This window comes from Rhinatrema bivittatum, chromosome 1 (assembly GCF_901001135.1).
Source record: "Rhinatrema bivittatum chromosome 1, aRhiBiv1.1, whole genome shotgun sequence".
NCBI lineage: Eukaryota > Metazoa > Chordata > Amphibia > Gymnophiona > Rhinatrematidae > Rhinatrema > Rhinatrema bivittatum.
This window is the reverse complement of record NC_042615.1, coordinates 468,771,718-468,790,178: the sequence shown is the minus strand read 5'-3', so window position 1 is coordinate 468,790,178 and position 18,461 is coordinate 468,771,718. Positions and strand designations below refer to the sequence as shown.

The following is an 18,461-nucleotide window of genomic DNA, read 5'->3' as shown; positions in this document are numbered from 1 at the left end:
CTTGCAACAAGCTGGAAAGAAGATAAGGCAGGAAATAAATATGAAGTGATGCCATAGGGCGTACATGTTTGCGGCCTCTGTTGAGTTCGGGAAGACCTGGCACGAGATATAGGAAAATTGTATCTTCGCTGCCTGTAAAAAGGCCTTCTCGTGTCTTTTCGTTGGGGCCTACGCCCAGAGTGCATAGGGGGATCTTGTGGGAGGGAGGAAAGCTGTCTCAGTGTTTCAGTGTGCTCCTTGAGTTGAGCCACTGCATCCTGGTCTTTAGATCCAAGAAGGTTGTCTCCTAGGCAAGGTAGATCCACTAATTTGTCCTGGACCTCTGGTCTAAGGTCTGAGGCCTTAAGCCATGCCCATCTCCTGGCACTGATGCCTGATGCAGCTACCCTTGAAGCTGTTTCGAAGCCATCATAGGCTGCATGGACTTCATGTTTCCCGGGCTCCAGACCCTTGTGGATGATGGCCTGGGCAGCCTCCTGATGTTGAATGGGGAGAGATGGAACAAATTCCTGGATTTGCTTCCATAAATACCGCTGGTATTGGGTCATGTAGAGCTGATAGGAAGAAAATATTGAGTTCAACATGGCCCCTTGAAACACTTTACGACCCAGGGAATCCAAAAAACGGTGGTCTTTACCTGGGGGATTGGAGGAATGTGTTCTTGTCCTTTTAGATCTCTTCTGTGCTGATCTACCACGACTGAGTGGTGAGGGAGCTGAGACTTTTGATAACCAGGAGTGGATTGTACTATCCATTCTCTTATTTACTGCTGGAACGGAGCAGGGATGTTCCCATATACAATGTTGTAATTGCAAGAGAACATCATGCACTGGAATTGCTACTATCTGTTTTGGAGGGTCGACAAACTGAAGTACCTCCAAGGTTTGATGTCTGGAATCCTGCTCTGTCACTAAATTAAAGGGAATGGAATCTGCCATTTCTTGAACGAAAGTGGTGAAAGTGAAATCTTCTGGAGATTTCTTTCTGGGATCAGGTGGTGATAGCTCGGACATGAAATCCTCCGATGATGTGTCTGTGTCACTCCAAGTATCGTAATCTTGGGTTTGTTGTGAAGTTGCCAAAATCCTTGGTGGGGGAGGAAGGCCAGAAGGTCCTGGTAATGGATCTTCATGAGGTACATCCTCTGGATCTTCCTCCCTTGGATTAGAAGGTAGAGAATCCAATAATTCTAGAGTGAGACCCCTGTGGCAGAGAATATCATGGCATGCAGGGCATGCTCAGTGGCCTCACAGTGCCAGTCAAAAGTTTCTAGAAACTTTGACAGAAGTTTTCCCGCAATAGGGCTGCGTCAGTGACGTCACCCATATGTGAGGACTAGCATCCTGCTTGCCCTGGGATAAAGGGGGTTTCCCACATCTTATGCAGGACCCCATCAAGAACTGAATGGGGTCCTGCTGTTGGTTCTGGTGGCATCTCGAAGATCTTAAGAATTCCCATCATCTCAGCTCTGGGATCGTGGATTTTTCCCATCTCCACTTGAAGAAGATTCCCCACCTTCTCTATGAATTTAGCATATGAGAGGTCCTCTGGCGGTGAATAAGGTTCTGGTAAACCTTCTGGTGGGTCAGAGGGCATTCCCGTGGAGGAATTTGGGGAGGATGAAGTTATCTGTGAACCCGGACTGCGTGGGAGAGCCGGTGATGGAATGTCAGCTGGATCAGGACGTCTAGGGGCAGGCGATGGAGGTGGAGAATGGTGAGGAGACTCTACCGGTGGATCCGTTTTCGCATGTTCATGATCTTCAAAAAATGAACTCAAAGCCTGCAAAATTTGATTCATGGCCATGGATGCTAGGGTACCTGGTTGTGGTGGTAAGTGCCCCGGCGTTGGGGATGGTCTTGTAGGCAAAGCAGCCAACAATATATCTTATGGAGACATTCTTCTGAGCTGAGGTGTAGGTGAAATGACTGGTGATGGTCTGTGCCTTTTTACAAGAGGTACCTGTAACTGAAGAGATAGCCTTTTGGTGCGAGACACCGAAGACAAAGCTGAAAAAGAACCTCCACTGAGTGATGTCTCCTTTGAGGACTGGGAATCCGGGTCAGAAAGGAGCTCAATATCTATATCCGGACTGTCACGTAGAAGTTTTGGTGTTGTAGAGCGTCCAGAGTGAGTGGATGAGGTTCCATGGGTGTGTGTCTTTATGAGATCTTTTATGGGGCAGAAGTTGTTGTTCTCGACCTGGTAGTATCAGTGAACTCGAGGTGTGTATCGCATGCTTTGCAGTTTGAGTTAGATGCTTGGGGGTGCATCTAAGGCGTGGATCGTTTCTCATGCACCTTACGCACCAATGGCTCCGCATGCTTTGAATGTGTTGATGGAGTTGAGCACATCGAAGATGCGCCGTGCGTCGTAGCTGAGCTGTGCGCCAAAGGTGCACTGTGCGCCGAAGGTGCACTGTGCGCCAAGGGTGCACCGTGCATCAATTTCTTCCTATGCTTCAAATGCATCCAGTCCTTCGGCACCTGAGAGTGGGGTCAACTGAGAGCAGAGCCCTGCAACTCGATCTACGCACCTGCGACTCTTTTCAGGTGAGGTACATCTGCTGGAGCCCCAGCTTTTTTTAGGAGGCTGTAAGAGTCAGTCGAAACCGGGCCCAGTACCTGGAACGGCACGGAGCATCGCGGTCAGTCCAAGGGAGGAGGCCCTCTTCGTGGATGCTTCGCCAGTCTCGGCAAAGAATGTGTGGAGGCTGTTGGGGCATAAGAGCCTGTTCTAAGTTGCTCCATTTTCTCAGCGCACTGGCGCTGGGCCCTCGGAGACATCCGACCACAGTCTCTTTAAGAGGCTTGGTCGTGGTCGGGGCCTAAACAGATGTAGCAATAGTTATGTCCATCAGTGAAGGACATAACTTTGCCACACTGACAGTATTTAAACCCAGATGGCTTCGGAGCCATCTTGGATCGAAAAATATTTGAAAAAGTTTGAAAAAAATTGAAAAAGATTTCCTGAAGTGGAAAAAAAAATGTTCTGAGGAAGAACCCCGCGTGTGACTGGTTGGTGGAAAAAAAGAAATTGAGAAGAGGGGAAACGCGCGGGAAGATCACCGCGCAGCCACACAGAGTCAAAGCTCTGTGACTCACTGAGGAAATTCCGCCTACTTCTGGTCGCGACGTTTCCCAGACAGCAAGGCTAATTCAGCCCTGCTATCGACGGGAAAAATACACCGATGAATCGTTGCAAAGTTTTCACTAACAATTTTTTATACAAACTACACAAGCTCACAAACCTCAATGCAACAGCTCCGCAGAAAAAAAAAAGAGACTGAAGAGGGACGCCGCATGGATTAAGGCATGCTAGGCATGCTCATTGTGCTTAGTCAAAGTTTTAGAAAGTTTGACATAAGTTTTCCGTGCTGGGCTCCATCGGATGATGTCACCCATGTGTGAGAACTACCATCCTGCTTCTCCTAGGAGAAAATATCCTTCTTGCTCAGTCTGTCAAACAGCAAGAAACAAGACAAAAACATGGGGTAAAGGCAGTAGGGAAGTTATAAACTGAGGCAGAGTATAAAACTAAAAGTGCCTGAAAAATGCAAAAATTAAAGCTTGTTATAGTATTTGTAAGAATAACAGTACAATAAACTAGAATAATTAAAAGCTATCATTCTTTTGTAAGAGAGAAAATGGCAGTCACTGCACATCACAGAAATATATTTTACTTACCCCAGTTCCTGCTCTGACAGGTGTTGGTGGAGGTCGAGCAGCAGAAGGTGGCCTTCCTGTAAGACCCATTCCTCCTTTTGTACCAGGTCGAGCTGAAGGGGGTCGCTGGTTGCTTGCCATTTCTTATGCTCTGAAAGCTTCTATTTGGAAATGAACTACAATGTAAGACAAATTTCATATATCTTTTAAAAATGTAATTACTGTTAATGGAAAACAAAACCTTCACTGTCACAAATAAACTAAATTACAGGAATTCAACTGTGCACATTTTGAACAAAGAGTAAGACATGAATATACAATGAAATTCATACAGAATAATCCAGCTGGTTGATGGTTAGTCATAAGAACATAAGAAGTTGCCGTACGGGGTCAGACAGTGGGTGCATCAAGCCCAGCATCCTGTTTCCAACAGTGTCCAACTCAGGATACAAGTACCTGGCAAATACCCAAACATTAAATAAATCCATGCTATTAATGCTGATAATAAGCCATGGCTATTCCCTGTCAACCTGGTTAATAGCAGTTTATGGACTCCAGGAACTTGTCCAAAACTTTTTAAAACTGCCTTAATCACATCCTCTGGAAATAAATTCCAAAGCTAATTTTGTGCACTGAGTGAAAAAGAATTTTCTCCGATTTGTTTAAAATGTGCTACTTGCTAATAAAAATAAAATTTAAAAAAATAAATAAATGTGCTACTTTCTAACTTCATGGAGGGCCCCTATTCCTTGTATTATCTGAAAGAGTAAATAACTGATTCACATTTCCCCATTTTAGTCCTTTCATGATTTTATAGGAAAATTGGTTCTTACTGCTAATTTTCGTTCCTGTAGTACCACAGATCAGTCCAGACTCCTGGGTTTTGCCTCCCTTCCAGTAGATGGAAGCAGAGAAAATTTCTCAGGCACCGCCTTATAATCTGGTGTGCCTCCTGCTAGTCTTCAGTATTTTTTAGTACCCAAGCAGAGAAACAACTTAAAAAGCAAACAGATTTGAACATGCTAACTTCAACCCCCAAACAAGCAGAGGGTGAGGAACAAAATTAAAATTATCTTACAGTCTGCAGAACCTTATGCCTTAGATCAGAAAAGTAATCAAGCGGGCTCTCCTTAGCTACACCCTCACCCAAGAAGGCTGAACCTATACTGTGGGCAAGCATCTTGACTGATCTGTGGTACTACAGGAACGAAAATTAGCAGGTAAGAACCAATTTTCTTTTCCCTGTACATACCCAGATCAGTCCAGCCTCCTGGGATGTACCAAAGCTTCCCTAGATAGGGTGGGACTGCAAGAGGCCTACTCGAAGGACATGCTTGCCAAAATTGCAGATGTCTGTGGCTTGAACATCCAGGCGGTAGTGTCTCACAAATGTGTGTAAAGGTTTCCAAGTGGCCGCCCTACAAATCTCGAGCAGAAACCAGCTGGCACTCCACCCATGAAGTCGCCTGCGAGCATGGAATGAGCCTTCAACCCCTCCGGGACGGGATGCCCAGAACAGATATAAGTAGACCCAATAGCCTCCTTCAACCAACATGCTATCGTACCTTTGGAAGCCTTCTGCCCTTTCTTAGAGCCATGTCACAATACGAAAAGATGATCAGACAATCTGAAACTGTTCGTAACCTCCAAATAGCGCAAAAGAGCTCTTTTGACATCCAGACATTTCAAGTCCCTGGCGTGGGGAGAATTGAGCTCTAGGTCCGAGGAGGCTGGAAGCTCCACCGATTGATTAAGATGAAAGGATGATACTACTTGTGGCAGAAAGGACGGGACAGTTTGTAGCAGAGTCCGAGATCTTTAAAAATGGTTCCCTACAGGATAAGGCCTGCAGCTCAGAGCAAATGGCTACCAAGAATAACACCTTTAAAGTCAGATCTTTCAACGTGGCTTTCTTTAGCGGTTCGAAGGGTGCCTCACACAATCCCTTGACAACCAGTTTCAGGTTCCAGGAAGGACACATCCAACAGATAGGAAGACGTAAGTGTTTCACCCCTCTAAGAAACCAGATTACATCTGGATGGGCTGCAAGGGAGGCTTTGTGGACTTTACCCCTAAGACAACCAAGGGCTGCAACCTGAACCCTCAAAGAACTGAGAGACAAGCCCTTCATAAGGCCATTCAGTATAAAAGAGAGAACTGCCGTGACTGAGGCCTGTCGAGGATCAGCACCCTGCATCAAGACTGAAAGACCCTCCAAACTTGAATATACGCCATGGACCTTTCCGGGCCCGTAACAGAATAGAAATGACATCCTCCAGATAACCTTTCTTCCTTAATTGCTGCCTCTCAAAAGCCAGGCCGCAAGACAAAAGCGATCCACTTGATCGAAAAATATAGGACCTTGCTGCAGGAGGTTGGGGAAATGACTGACCCCTCAGGGGACGGTCCTCAGCCAGGTTGACCAGATCTGCGAACCACGGTCGACGCGGCCACTCCGGAGCCACCAGAATCACTGAACCCGGATGAATTTCTATCCTCCTGAGCACCTTGCCTATCAGGGGCCAGGGAGGAAACACATAAAGGAGAATGCCCTGAGGCCAAGGAACTACAAGAGATTCTACAGCTTCCGCTCCTTGCTCCCTTCTGCGACTGAAGAATCACTCCGCCTTGGCATTCTTCCAAGTAGCCATCAGGATTACATGTGGTTGACCTCACTTGCGCGCATTTAAATCCATGGCATTCTCCGCCAACTCCCATTCTCCAGGATCCAGCTGTTGACGGCCAAGGAAATCCGCTTGAACATTCGCGGTCCCTGCAATATGAGACACCGCTATCATTGTGAGATGACATTCTGCCCAGGACATCAGCAGCTCCGCTTCCAGGGCCACCACATGGCTCTTGGTACCTCCCTGTCAGTTGATATATGCCACCGTTGTCGCATTGTCTGACAAGACCCTTACTGCCCTGTTGCGCAGAAGAGGGAGGAAATTCTCCAGAGCCAGTCGCATAACTCTCGTCTCCAGGCGACTGATTGATCACATCGCCTCCTCCAAGGACCATTGCCCCTGCACTGCCTGGGATTGGCAGACAGCTCCTCAGCCGGAGAGACTGGCATCCGTCGTCACTACAATCCAACGAAAAATCCCAATATCCACCCTGCATTCCAAATGGCCCAGAGTGAGCCACCATGAGAGGCTGGACCTGGCGACATCCGGAAGCAGGAACTGGAGATGAAACTGATCCGATAACGGATTCCACCGGAATAGCAACGCACTCTGCAGTGATCTCATGTGCGCAAAAGCCCACGGGACCAGTTCCAAGATCAACACCATGGAACCCAGAACCTGTAAATAGTCCCAGGCCCTAGACGCTTGTGCTTGCAACAGGTTTTGAACTTGGACCCACAACTTGAGAATCCGGTCTTCTGAAAGGAAAACTTTGCTCAATCGGGTATCGAATCTGGTGCCCAAAAACTCCAGAACCTGGGAAGGATAGAGGCGACTTTTGGCCAGGTTGACTACCCAACCCAGAGAATGTAGGCGGAGCAACACAGTGTCCACGGTCTGCATGGATAACTCCCTCGACTTTGCTCGAATCAGCCAATCATCCAGATAAGGATGGACCAAGATGCCATCTCTCCACAAGGCCACAGCCAGTGGGAGCACTGAAAGGATAGGATCACCTTGCTGGTGGCTGAAAGGAATCAGTAACTTTTTGTTTGGGACATTGTCTTTTTTAAAAGTATTGGGGCAAAGTTAACTATTTGGGAATATTATTTAGTGTGTTTGTGCTTTCAATAGTCAGTAAGGCAGCGAATAAACAAAAGTTAGACTGTTTGTATTTTTTAATAATCAGTCAATAAGGCAGCTAGTAAGCAGTAGTTAGTGTGTTTATTTTTAATAGTCTGTAAGGCAACTAGTAAGCAGAAGTTAGTGTTTGTATATTAAAAACAAAAAAAAAAAAAAAGAAAGAAGTAGCCAGAAGCTAGAAATAAGCTAGGAGCAGTGTATACCTAAGTAAAAAGGTTGAAAAGTTCAGTTCAGTTACTCACTTTGGAAAGGTGTTGAGGTAGTGTGATTTGGTTTGATTACGTACCAACATTTGTTAATCAAAAGAACAGTGAGTCACTCTAGCTGACTAACTGAAGTTAGACTGTTTGTATTTCCCAACCCTCCCATCCCTAGCTCATCCTTTAATTTATAGGCAGGTAACACTTTAACAAACAAAAACAAAAAAAAAACCTTATTGAGAGTTTGATCATTCCCCTGTAGGCCACTACTAGACATATAGTGAATTCACTAATACATTTAAAAGACATTAATTAGACACATTCCTACTCCCATAGCAACCTAAACCTTAAGTAGGAACTGAACAAATTTGAAATGAAGGCAGCAGTCCAGCAGCAAGAAGGGGGCTTCCCAGTCTTTTGCATTGAGTGTCACATGTATGATTTTTTACCCACTGGTGAGAAATTGTACATGTGCATGCAATGCAAAGAGCTCCTGGCTCTCAGAGAACGAGTCCGATCTCTGGAGGCTAGAGTGGCAGACCTGCAGGAGCTGAGGCGGACAGAAAGATATATAGATGAGACCTTCAGGGACATAGTAGCCAAGACCCAACTTCAGACTGGCAGCCCTGGTGCTGCCTTGGAGGAAGAAGGTCTCATGATTGGAGAGCATCAACCTGGTGCTGCAGGAAAGAATCCTGTAGCAAGGACCTGCTCTCCAGGTGAAGTATTGTCCTTTTGCACCGAGGATATCTCCCCAAGGCCTACTGCCCAGGAGGGAAGGGTTAGGTCGGCCGTCATATTGGTGATTCGATTATTAGGAATGTAGACAGCTGGGTGACTGGTGGGCATGAGGATCGCCTGGTAACATGCCTACCTGGTGCGAAGGTGGCAGACCTCACGCATCACCTAGATAGGATTTTAGGCAGTGCTGGGGAGGAGCCGGCTGTCGTGGTAAATGTGGGCACCAACGACATAGGAAAATGTGGGCGGGAGGTTCTGGAAGCCAAATTTAGGCTCTTAGGTAGAAAGCTTAAATCCAGAACCTCCAGGGTAGCATTCTCTGAAATGCTACCTGATCCACGCGCAGGTCACCAGAGGCAGGCAGAGCTCCGGAGTCTCAATGCGTGGATGAGACGATGGAGCAAGGAAGAAGGATTCAGTTTTGTTAGGAACTGGGGAACCTTTTGGGAAAGGGGGGAGTATCTTCCGAAGGGATGGGCTCCACCTTAACCAGGGTGGAACCAGACTGCTGGTGCTAACTTTTAAAAAGGAGATAGAGCAGCTTTTAAACTAGAACAAATGGGAAAGCCAGCAGCGCATGGTTCAGAGAGAGGTATCTTCAAAGGATACTAATAATGCATTAGAATTAGAGCATCCCGACAGTGAGGTTGCAATAATAAGAAAAGTAGTCCAAGTGCCTGTAACTAAAAACTCACCTGAGCTAAAAAAATTCTAACTTATCCCTATCAATTAAAAAGCAGAATGAAAATACAAACAAAAAACAAACTTTGAAATGTTTGTATGCTAATGCCAGAAGTCTAAGAAGATGGAAGAATTAGAATGTATAACAGTGAATGATGACAGGCTTAATTGGCATCTCAGAGACATGGTGGAAGGAGGACAACCAATGGGACAGTGCTATACCGGGGTACAAATTATATCGCAATGACAGAGAGGAGCACCCGGGAGGCGGTGTGGCGCTTTATGTCCGGGATGGCATAGAGTCCAACAGGATAAACATCCTGCATGAGACTAAATGCACAATTTAATCTTTATGGGTAGAAATCTCTTGTGTGTAGGGGAAGACTATAGTGATAGGAGTATACTACTGTCCACCTGGTCAAGATGGTGAGACTGACAGTGAAATGCTAAGAGAAATTAGGGAAGCTAACCAAATTGGTAGCGTGATAATAATGGGAGACTTCAATTACCCCAGTATTGACTGGCTAAATGTTTCATCGGTACATGCTAGAGATATAAAGTTCCTGGATGGAATAAATGACAGCTTTATGGAGCAATTGGTTCAGGAACAGACAAGAGAGGGAGCAATTTTAGATCTAATTCTCAGTGGAGCACAGGATTGGCAATAGTGATCATAATATGATCAAATTTGAATTAATGACTGGAAGGGGGACAGTAAGCAAATCCACGACTCTCGTGCTAAACTTTCAAAAGGGAAACTTTGATAAAATGAGAAAAACTATTAGAAAAAAACTGAAAGGTGCAGCTACAAAGGTAAAAAGTGTGCAAGAGGTATGGTCATTGTTAAAAAAAATACCATCCTAGAAGCACAGTCCAGATGTATGCCACACATTAAGAAAGGTGGAAAGGTAAAACGATTACCGGAATGGTTAAAAGAGGAGGTGAAAGAAGCTATTTTAGCCAAAAGATCTTCATTCAAAAATTGGAAGAAGGATCCAACAGAAGAAAATATGATAATGCATAAGCATTGGCAAGTTAAATGTAAGATATTGATAAGACAGACTAAGAGAGAATTTGAAAAGAAATTGGCCGTAGAGGCAAAAAAAAAAAAAGTTTTTCAATATATCCGAAGCAGAAAGCCTGTGAGGGAGTCAGTTGGACCGTTAGATGATCGAAGGGTTAAAGAAGATAAGGCCATCACGGAAAGATTAAATGATTTTTTTGCTTCAATGTTTACTGAAGAGGATATTGGGGAGGTCCCGTACTGGAGAAGGTTTTCATGGGTAATGATTCAGATGGACAGAACCAAATCACGGTGAACCTAGAAGATGTGGTAGGCCTGAATGAACAACTGAAGAGTAGTAAATCACCTGGACTGGATGGTGTACACCCTGGAGTTCTGAAGGAACTCAAAAATGAAATTTCAGACCTATTAGTAAAAATATGTAACCTATCATTAAAATCATCCATTGTACCTGAAGACTGGAGGATAGCTAATGTAACCCCAATATTTAAAAAGGGCTCCAGGGGCGATCCACGAAACTACTGACCGGTTAGCCTGACTTCAGTGCCAGGAAAAATAGTGGAAAGTGTTCTACACATCAAAATCACAGAACATATAGAAAGACATGGTTTAATGGAACAAAGTCAGCATGGCTTTACCCAAGGCAAGTCTTGCCTCACAAATCTGCTTCACTTTTTTGAAGGAGTTAATAAACATGTGGATAAAGGTGAACCAGTAGATGTAGTGTACTTGGATTTTCAGAAGGCATTTGACAAAGTTCCTCATGAGAGGCTTCTAGGAAAAGTAAAAAGTCATGGGATAGGTGGTGATGTCCTTTCGTGGATTACAAACTGGATAAAAGACAGGAAACAGAGTAGGATTAAATGGACAATTTTCTCAGTGGAAGGGAGTGGGCAGTGGAGTGCCTCAGGGATCTGTATTGGGATCCTTACTTTTCAATATATTTGTATATGATCTGGAAAGAAATACGAGTGAGGTAATCAAATTTGCAGATGATAGAAAATTGTTCAGAGTAGTTAAATCACAAGCAGATTGTGATAAATTGCAGGAAGACCTTGTGAGACTGGAAAATTGGGCATTGAAATGGCAGATGAAATTTAATGTTGATAAGTGCAAGGTGATGCATATAGGGAAAAATAACATTGAGTAACTATAGCATGCGTTAGGTTCCATATTAGGTGCTACAACCCAAGAAAGAGATCTAGGCGTCATAGTGGATAACACATTGAAATCGTCGGTTCAGTGTGCTGCGGCAGTCAAAAAAGCAAATAGAATGTTGGGAATTATTAGAAAGGGAATGGAGAATAAAACGCAAAATGTCATAAATCCTCTGTATCGCTCCATGGTGAGACCGCACCTTGAATACTGTGTACAATTCTGATCGCCGCATCTCAAAAAAGATATAATTGCGATGGAGAAGGTACAGAGAAGGGCAACCAAACTGATAAGGGGAATGGAACAGCTCCCCTATGAGGAAAGACTAAAGAGGTTAGGACTTTTCAGCTTGGAGAAGAGACGGCTGAGAGGGGATATGATAGAGGTGTTTAAAATCATGAGAGGTCTAGAATGGTTAGATGTGAATCTGTTATTTATTCTTTCAGATAATAGAAAGACTAGGGGGCACTCCATGAAGTTAGCATGTGGCACATTTAAAACTAATCGGAGAAAGTTCTTTTTCACTCAACGCACAATTAAACTCTGGAATTTGTTGCCAAAGGATGTGGTTAGTGCAGTTAGTACAGCTGTGTTTAAAAAAGGATTGGATAAATTCTTGGAGGAGAAGTCCATTACCTGCTATTAATTAAGCTGACTGAGAAAATAGCCACTGCTATTACTAGCAACAGTAACATGGAATAGACTTAGTTTTTGGGTACTTGCCAGGTTCTTATGGCCTGAATTGGCAACTGTTGGAAACAAGATGCTGAGCTTGATGGACCCTTGGTCTGACCCAGTATGACATGTTCTTATGCCACTACCACCCATCACCTTGGTGAAGGTCCGAGGGGCTGTTGCCAGCCAGAACGGCATGGCACAAAACTGGAAATGCTGGCAGAGGATCATGAACCAAAGGTATCTCTGATGGTCCTTGCGGATCCTGATGTGTAAGTAGGCCTCCGTCAGATCCAGGGAGGCCAGAAACTCCCCCTTGTGCTCTGCTGCCCCCACCGATCGAAGAGTTTCCATCTGGAAGTGGGGCACCTTGAGGGCCATGTTGACTTTCTTCAAGTCCAATATCAGCCGGATCGTTCCTTCCTTCTTCGGAACTACGAAGTAGATAGAATACCTTCCCTGGCCTTGTTCTTCTTGGGGGACAGGCACAATAACCCCTAGTGCCCTGAGGGGCTCGAGGGTCTGCTGGACAATTAGCGACTTGGTTGGGGAGCCGCAGGGAGACACAAGGAACAGGCTTTGGAATGGACGAGCAAACTCAAATGCGTAGCCATGTTCTATCACACTTAGAACCCACTGGTCCAACATGATCTTGGCATGCTCCTGAAAAAAAAGAAAGAGTCAGCAGACCCCCTATGAGCGGAACCGAGGAGTGGACCAGCTGCATCTCATTGCGAGGACTTGACTCCCCCTGCCGCAGAGGTGGAATCGTCTCTGTGAGGTCTTCGCTCACGAAAGTGTTGCATTCGTGCCTGCTCTTCGCCCTCGCTCCACCCTCTCTACCTCTGGGACGATTCGCTCCGGGTCTGATGGACGGCTTGCTGCCATGGCGACTCCATGCCGCTTCTCCCCAGCGTCCCCGGACCGGCTCGACACTGCGGATTCGCCATGTTCCTAATGACATAGGGCACGCGCGCGCTCCGAAGTATGTACCACCAAGGGTGCGAACCTCAGGGGCGTCCCCCTGTATTGACATCATCCGCTTCCAACATAAAAGGTCTTCACTTACGATTTGAGTTAGCAAGGACTACGAATCGAACTCGGTCAAGGAATACGAATTTGTCTAAGCTACTCTGCCTCCTCAGACTTACCAGAGGTACCCACTCCTTGGGGACCTCGCTCTCTCTTCTCTATTTCAGATTGCAGATAGGAACTGGTACTCGCTCCTCGAGAGCTCATGTTCCTGAATACTCTGAAGATTCTTTACTGCATGGAAGCTATCGCAGATACAGACATTCATGAGTTACCACTGCTCTCTCAGAGCTTTCCCTGGAATCAAGTACTCACTCCTTGAGGGCCTAACTCCTTCCAGCTACTGAGCCTCTTAAGAATCTATGCGTGTGTGTCATCTACTACCGGCAATGTATACAGCAAACCTGTCTACTCACTATCTATAGTCTCTCTACAGCTCAGCAACCCTGGGCTTGCTCCATCGGAGCGCACTGTACTGTATCGGCCAGATAGTGCAGAAAAAACAAAAGGAGGAGTGCGCGGGAATGGCCGCAAACGCTCAAAAGAGCAAAATTCTGAAAGCTTGGAGAGATGCTCCGCCCCCATTCTATCAGATGTCGTCACCCAGAAAGCCTGCTTATCGATGGAAAACAAGAGGTAAATTTCCATAGCATGGCCAGTATCCCTCAGAAAGGGAAGGGAGGGGGGCAGGCTGTCTCCTCCCAGCTATGTTTACTCTTATATTGCTTACAGTTTAATTGTGCATAGAGTGAAAAAATACTTTTTCCAATTTGTTTTAAAATATGCTACCTTATTAACTTCATAGGAGTGTCACCTGGTTCTAGTATTATTGGGAAAAAAAGGTAAATAACCATTTCCTATTCATCCATTGTTGCGTCCGTCGGTCTCAGACGGCTTCGCCAGACATGCCTCACCTCTATTTCAGCCTTCTCCACCAGTCTCGGGAGAATGGCATCCGTAGCGTCTCCTTGCCGCACCCTCCGGTTCACCCAGAGCGGCTCTGGCGCAGCATCCCGCCATGTTGACCTAAGGCCACCTAGGGCGCGTGCACCTCACGTCTTGTAGCAGTGTTGGCGCAAACCTTGGGGGCATCCCCCTCGAGTGAAGTCACTGCTTCCGTATTCAAAAGGTTGCCCATTTGCTGACTCTCGCCAAGTTAGCAACAGATTGGATTCGCTCCGGTCTGAAGCTGCTCTGCTGCTTCTACTCTGCTGGAAGCCACCTTCACCCTCCGGGGTTCTACTAACCTGCTCCTCAAGGGCCCTTTGCTTATTTCCAAGTGCCTATCCTATATACAGGTACTCGCTCCTCGAGGGCCTGTGTGTCTATTCTGGTGCCTGCTACCAATTCTTCAATCTGCTGGAATACTACCTATCAGCTACAGAGAGTGAGTACAACTTCTCCCAGTCTGTCCATCTACAGCTCCTCACTGCTCATCTGCATCGGGCCTTACACCACCATTGTGGAACGGGCCTCCTCTGCCAAGGATTACAGACTGTTAATACCTATCCTCACTCTACTGCTCATTGGGAACTCTATCTACTCAGCTACCAGGGAGTGTGTTATAACATCTGCCAGTCTGTCTCTCCTACAGTGCCTTACTGGACATCTGCATTGGGCCCTTACATCACCATTGTGGGATGGGTCTCCTACGCCAAGGATCACAGACTGTTGCTATCTAATCTACTCTCTACTGCCACCTCTGGTGGACCACACTAGCTGTATAATAAAAGATATATTCTCTGTGTTTGTGCATCCGAGTCTAGCCCAGTGCTTCAATTCCCTAAGGGCTCCTCCACGTAGGAGATACCATCACTGTTGCCCCTGAGAATCCACCAAACACCTCGATATCACAACACCCATTCCATCTCACTCATGATTTTATAGACCTCTATCATATCCCCTCTCAATTGTCTCTCCTCCAGTCTGAAAAGCCTTAATCTGATTACTTTTCCTCATAGAGGAGCCATTCCATTCTCTATCATTTTTGTTGTCCTTCTCTATACCTGCCGCATTCCTTACCTGCTGTTCGGGGAAATGCTGTATCTGCTATTGATAGCTACCACTGCCTTTTTTTTCTGAAGTTATCTTAAAGGTACAGGTGCCTATCTGAACCAGTAAGGGGAAATTCAGGGATCTAAGCCCAGATTGCCCTAAGAACATAAGAAATTGCCATGATGCTGTAGTGCCATGCTGGGTCAGACCAAGGGTCCATCAAGCCCAGCATCCTGTTTCCAACAGAGGCCAAACCAGGCCACAAGAACCTGGCAATTACCCAAACACCAAGAAGATCCCATGCTACTGATGAAATTAATAGCAGTGGCTATTCCCTAAGTAAACTTGATTAATAGCAGTTAATGGACTTCTCTTCCAAGAATTTATCCAAACCTTTTTTGAACTCAGCTACACTAACTGCACTAACCACATCCTCTGGCAACAACAGAGGAAGTATAGTTCCTTCAGCAGTTGTTGCCCCTCCAAGTAACCTCCAACTCGGTCAAGGCTTCTGCTGGGGAAAGGCAGTCTTTGAAGAGACTAACGCAGGAGCCACTCCTCCCTCCTACTAGACTACATTTTGCCTACCATCTGCTGGAGGCAGAGGACTACTGATGTCTTCCCTGCTGTACCTGGCTTGATAGGGAGGGCTGTCAGGACAAAGCAGTTTGCCTTCTGCCTCCTTCTGCTGGGAGGAAGGACAAGTCCCATTTGTCTGGACTGATCTGGCAGAATGATGAAACAGAGCAGCAGAATGCCCTTTTGATTGGGAGGGGGGGGGGGGGGGCAACCAAGAACCACCCCAACTCTGCCCCCACTGACAATTTCTTCTTTTATGTTTAGAGTTAGTCATTCTTTCTTACATACATTCTTTGCATAAATCATAGATTAGAATATTCATTCCCAGACCTACCAATAAAATCTTGAAGCTTAAAAACAGCTAGGGAATTTTTTCTGCCTGTGGGCAGGGATAGCCTACACCTGAAATAAAGTTGGAAAGGCTAGGACCTAGTTGGCCCACCCCGATCTGACACCTATGCAGTATTGCCAACTGCTACTTAAAGAAAGTCACTAGATGAACCGTGAAAAGTCTCCAGATTGGTTAAAAAGTAGCTAAAACTATGTTGTTGTGCAGTTGCGTCTGCATATAGGGTGATCCTAAAATTGGAGGGGAAAGAAATGTAACTCCCACTCACACACAGTATCTTGTTGGCTCAGAAACTGATACACACTCGCATTCTCTCAGTCACATACACACTTTGAAACACACTCGGATACTGACACATACTCGTGCTCTCTCACAGACACCCATATTTTTCCACTCTTTTGTATATACACACACACACACGCTTCCACTGCTGATCATGTGCTCATTTGGCAAGTATCCCCTCCTCTGGACTACACTTCCTCTGTTGTTGCCAGAGGATGTGATTAGTGCAGTTAGTGTAGCTGGGTTCAAAAAAGGTTTGGGCAAGTTCTTGGAAGAGAAGTCCATTAACTACTATTAATCAAGTTTACTTTGGGAATAGCCACTGCTATTAATTGCATCAGTAGCATGGGATCTTCTTGGTGTTTGGGTAATTGCCAGGTTCTTGTGGCCTGGTTTGGCCTCTGTTGGAAACAGAATGCTGGGCTTGTTGGACCCTTGGTCTGACCCAGCATGGGTCAGACCAAGGGTCTCCATTTGCTCTGTCAATGGCCTACTGCACTGTCCTTCTCTGAGATCAGCCAAGCCAGCTCACACAGAGGCCTAAATAGCAGGGCAGAGAACTGTCCCTGACTCCCAACAGGAAAAAAAATTATTGATGATAAATTTAGCCCTTGGCTTGTCTTCTGTTACTGTCAGTTTATCAAAAGGTGATAATAAAGTTGCAGCTCCTGCCCTTTTTTTTTTGCTGGCTGTGATTTGTTCTTCCAGCAGAGAGAGCTTGTCTGTGATGTCATCAGATTATCCAGAGTGGAGGGATTGGGGAGGGAAGAGACTGAAACAGCAGAAACTGTTGTGAGGAAGGAGGGGGCAGCAGGAGCAAACACTGCATTCTAGCCAGGTGTCACTTTCTTGCAGCACTCTAACTAGAACAGGTCTCATTCTTGCACTTTTTAGCATCCAGATTTGCTCGGTAAGTAGGGAACCAGCTAGAAATTTAAGAGAAGGGAGCAATCTTTGCAACTGGCAGCCTGAATTTTGGGGAAACCATTCCTATGCAATAACAATACCCTTTTTTAGTAAATGTCATCTTATGCACAAAGCAGTCTCTTCCTACTCTCAATAACAAGCTATAACTGTCGTTCAAATACTTAGGTTTTTTTCCTTCAAAATTTCAGTAACATTATTATTGTGCCTTTCAAATGCATGGGTATACCTTTATATTTGGGCACCACAGATGTTTTGTAAATGTTTAAATAAATAAATAAATAAATAAATAAAATAAAATAAAATAAAATAAATTACTGAACTCCAGCATGCACCTTAGATTTTAAGAAGGGTTCAGCAAGTAAAACTGGCTTCACCGACAGTGCCCATGCTCTGAGAGATTCAGTGAATTTATCAAGACAACTTCAGTGCATACGTGTGGTTTGCCTGTTTAATTCGGGGGGGGGGGGGGGGGGGAGGGAGCAACGGATAGGAAGGGCATTCTGGCGGAAAGGGGGTGTCCGATTTAACCTTAGCACCGGAAGCTTGAGGAGCACCCAAAACCACATCTATCCCTCGGTGCCTCTGGGCTCCCAGAGCCACAATGCGCATGATCGAGCTTCACGTTCCCATGACAACCACAAACTATTATCCCATCAGTTCCAGTGATGTTTTACTTTTTTTCATCGTGAGCCAAGAAGCGAGCACTGGTTCACCTTTATACCCATTGCTCAAAGCAGCTCGTGATCCCGCTATTCTCACAGCATCTTCTGCGCCCTCTCCCCCCCCTTCGCCAACGCTTCGGCCCTGCCCACCCCTTTCCCAAAAGTGCAGGGCGCACATTCACGGCATGGCACAGTACAGGCATGAAGGAATAAAAAAAAAAAAAAAAACTATCTACAATAAAGCTGAACAAATATTTCTTTCCACCTTCGAGTTATTTTATCTAAGACCAACGCTACTTCAACCCGTACCTGAGAGCCGTGGCAGCCGCAAAGAGCATGCGCAACAACTTTAGGCACCGCGAGACCCGAAGCTGCCGTTGGATTCTGTGAAGTTCTAGAGTGCAGGCAGCCTGTGACGTCTCCGTATTGATGCGCCTGCGCAAACATCAAGTTTATCTACTTTACAGCGGGGTTGGATAAAGCTGAACGTAGAAGTTGGAAAACCCAGAAAAAAAAGCCTATAAATTTAAAAAGCTGCTCAGTTTGATGGAAAAGCCGCCTGCCTGGCAACACTAATGGTCACAGAGTCAAGAGTAGGGAAGAGAAAAAGGCACCTGAAGGAGAGGATGGATGAACAAGAACTTTGGGAGGGTAGGAGGGGAGAGAAATAGAGTTGAATGGTAAGCGCGCGGTGATGAGAATTGTATCTCTAATAAAGACAAAG

At 45.6% G+C, this 18,461-nt stretch overlaps 1 protein-coding gene across 2 annotated transcripts in view; it reads right to left on the bottom strand.

Annotated features, from left to right (window-relative positions):
- The window catches only part of IFT74 (intraflagellar transport 74), a 584,252-nt gene extending 566,104 nt beyond the window's left edge, over positions 1–18,148 (bottom strand). The window contains exons 1-2 of one of the 2 annotated variants that reach the window (XM_029606405.1): positions 18,047–18,148; positions 3,687–3,841 (exon numbers count right to left, since the gene is read on the bottom strand). In XM_029606405.1, the coding sequence (XP_029462265.1) occupies positions 3,687–3,806 (120 nt within the window). In that variant the 5' untranslated portion in view covers positions 3,807–3,841; positions 18,047–18,148. The remainder of the gene's footprint in view (positions 1–3,686; positions 3,842–18,046) is intronic. The other variant, XM_029606412.1, reaches the window with a different exon arrangement.
- Positions 18,149–18,461: the final 313 nt, after the last annotated feature.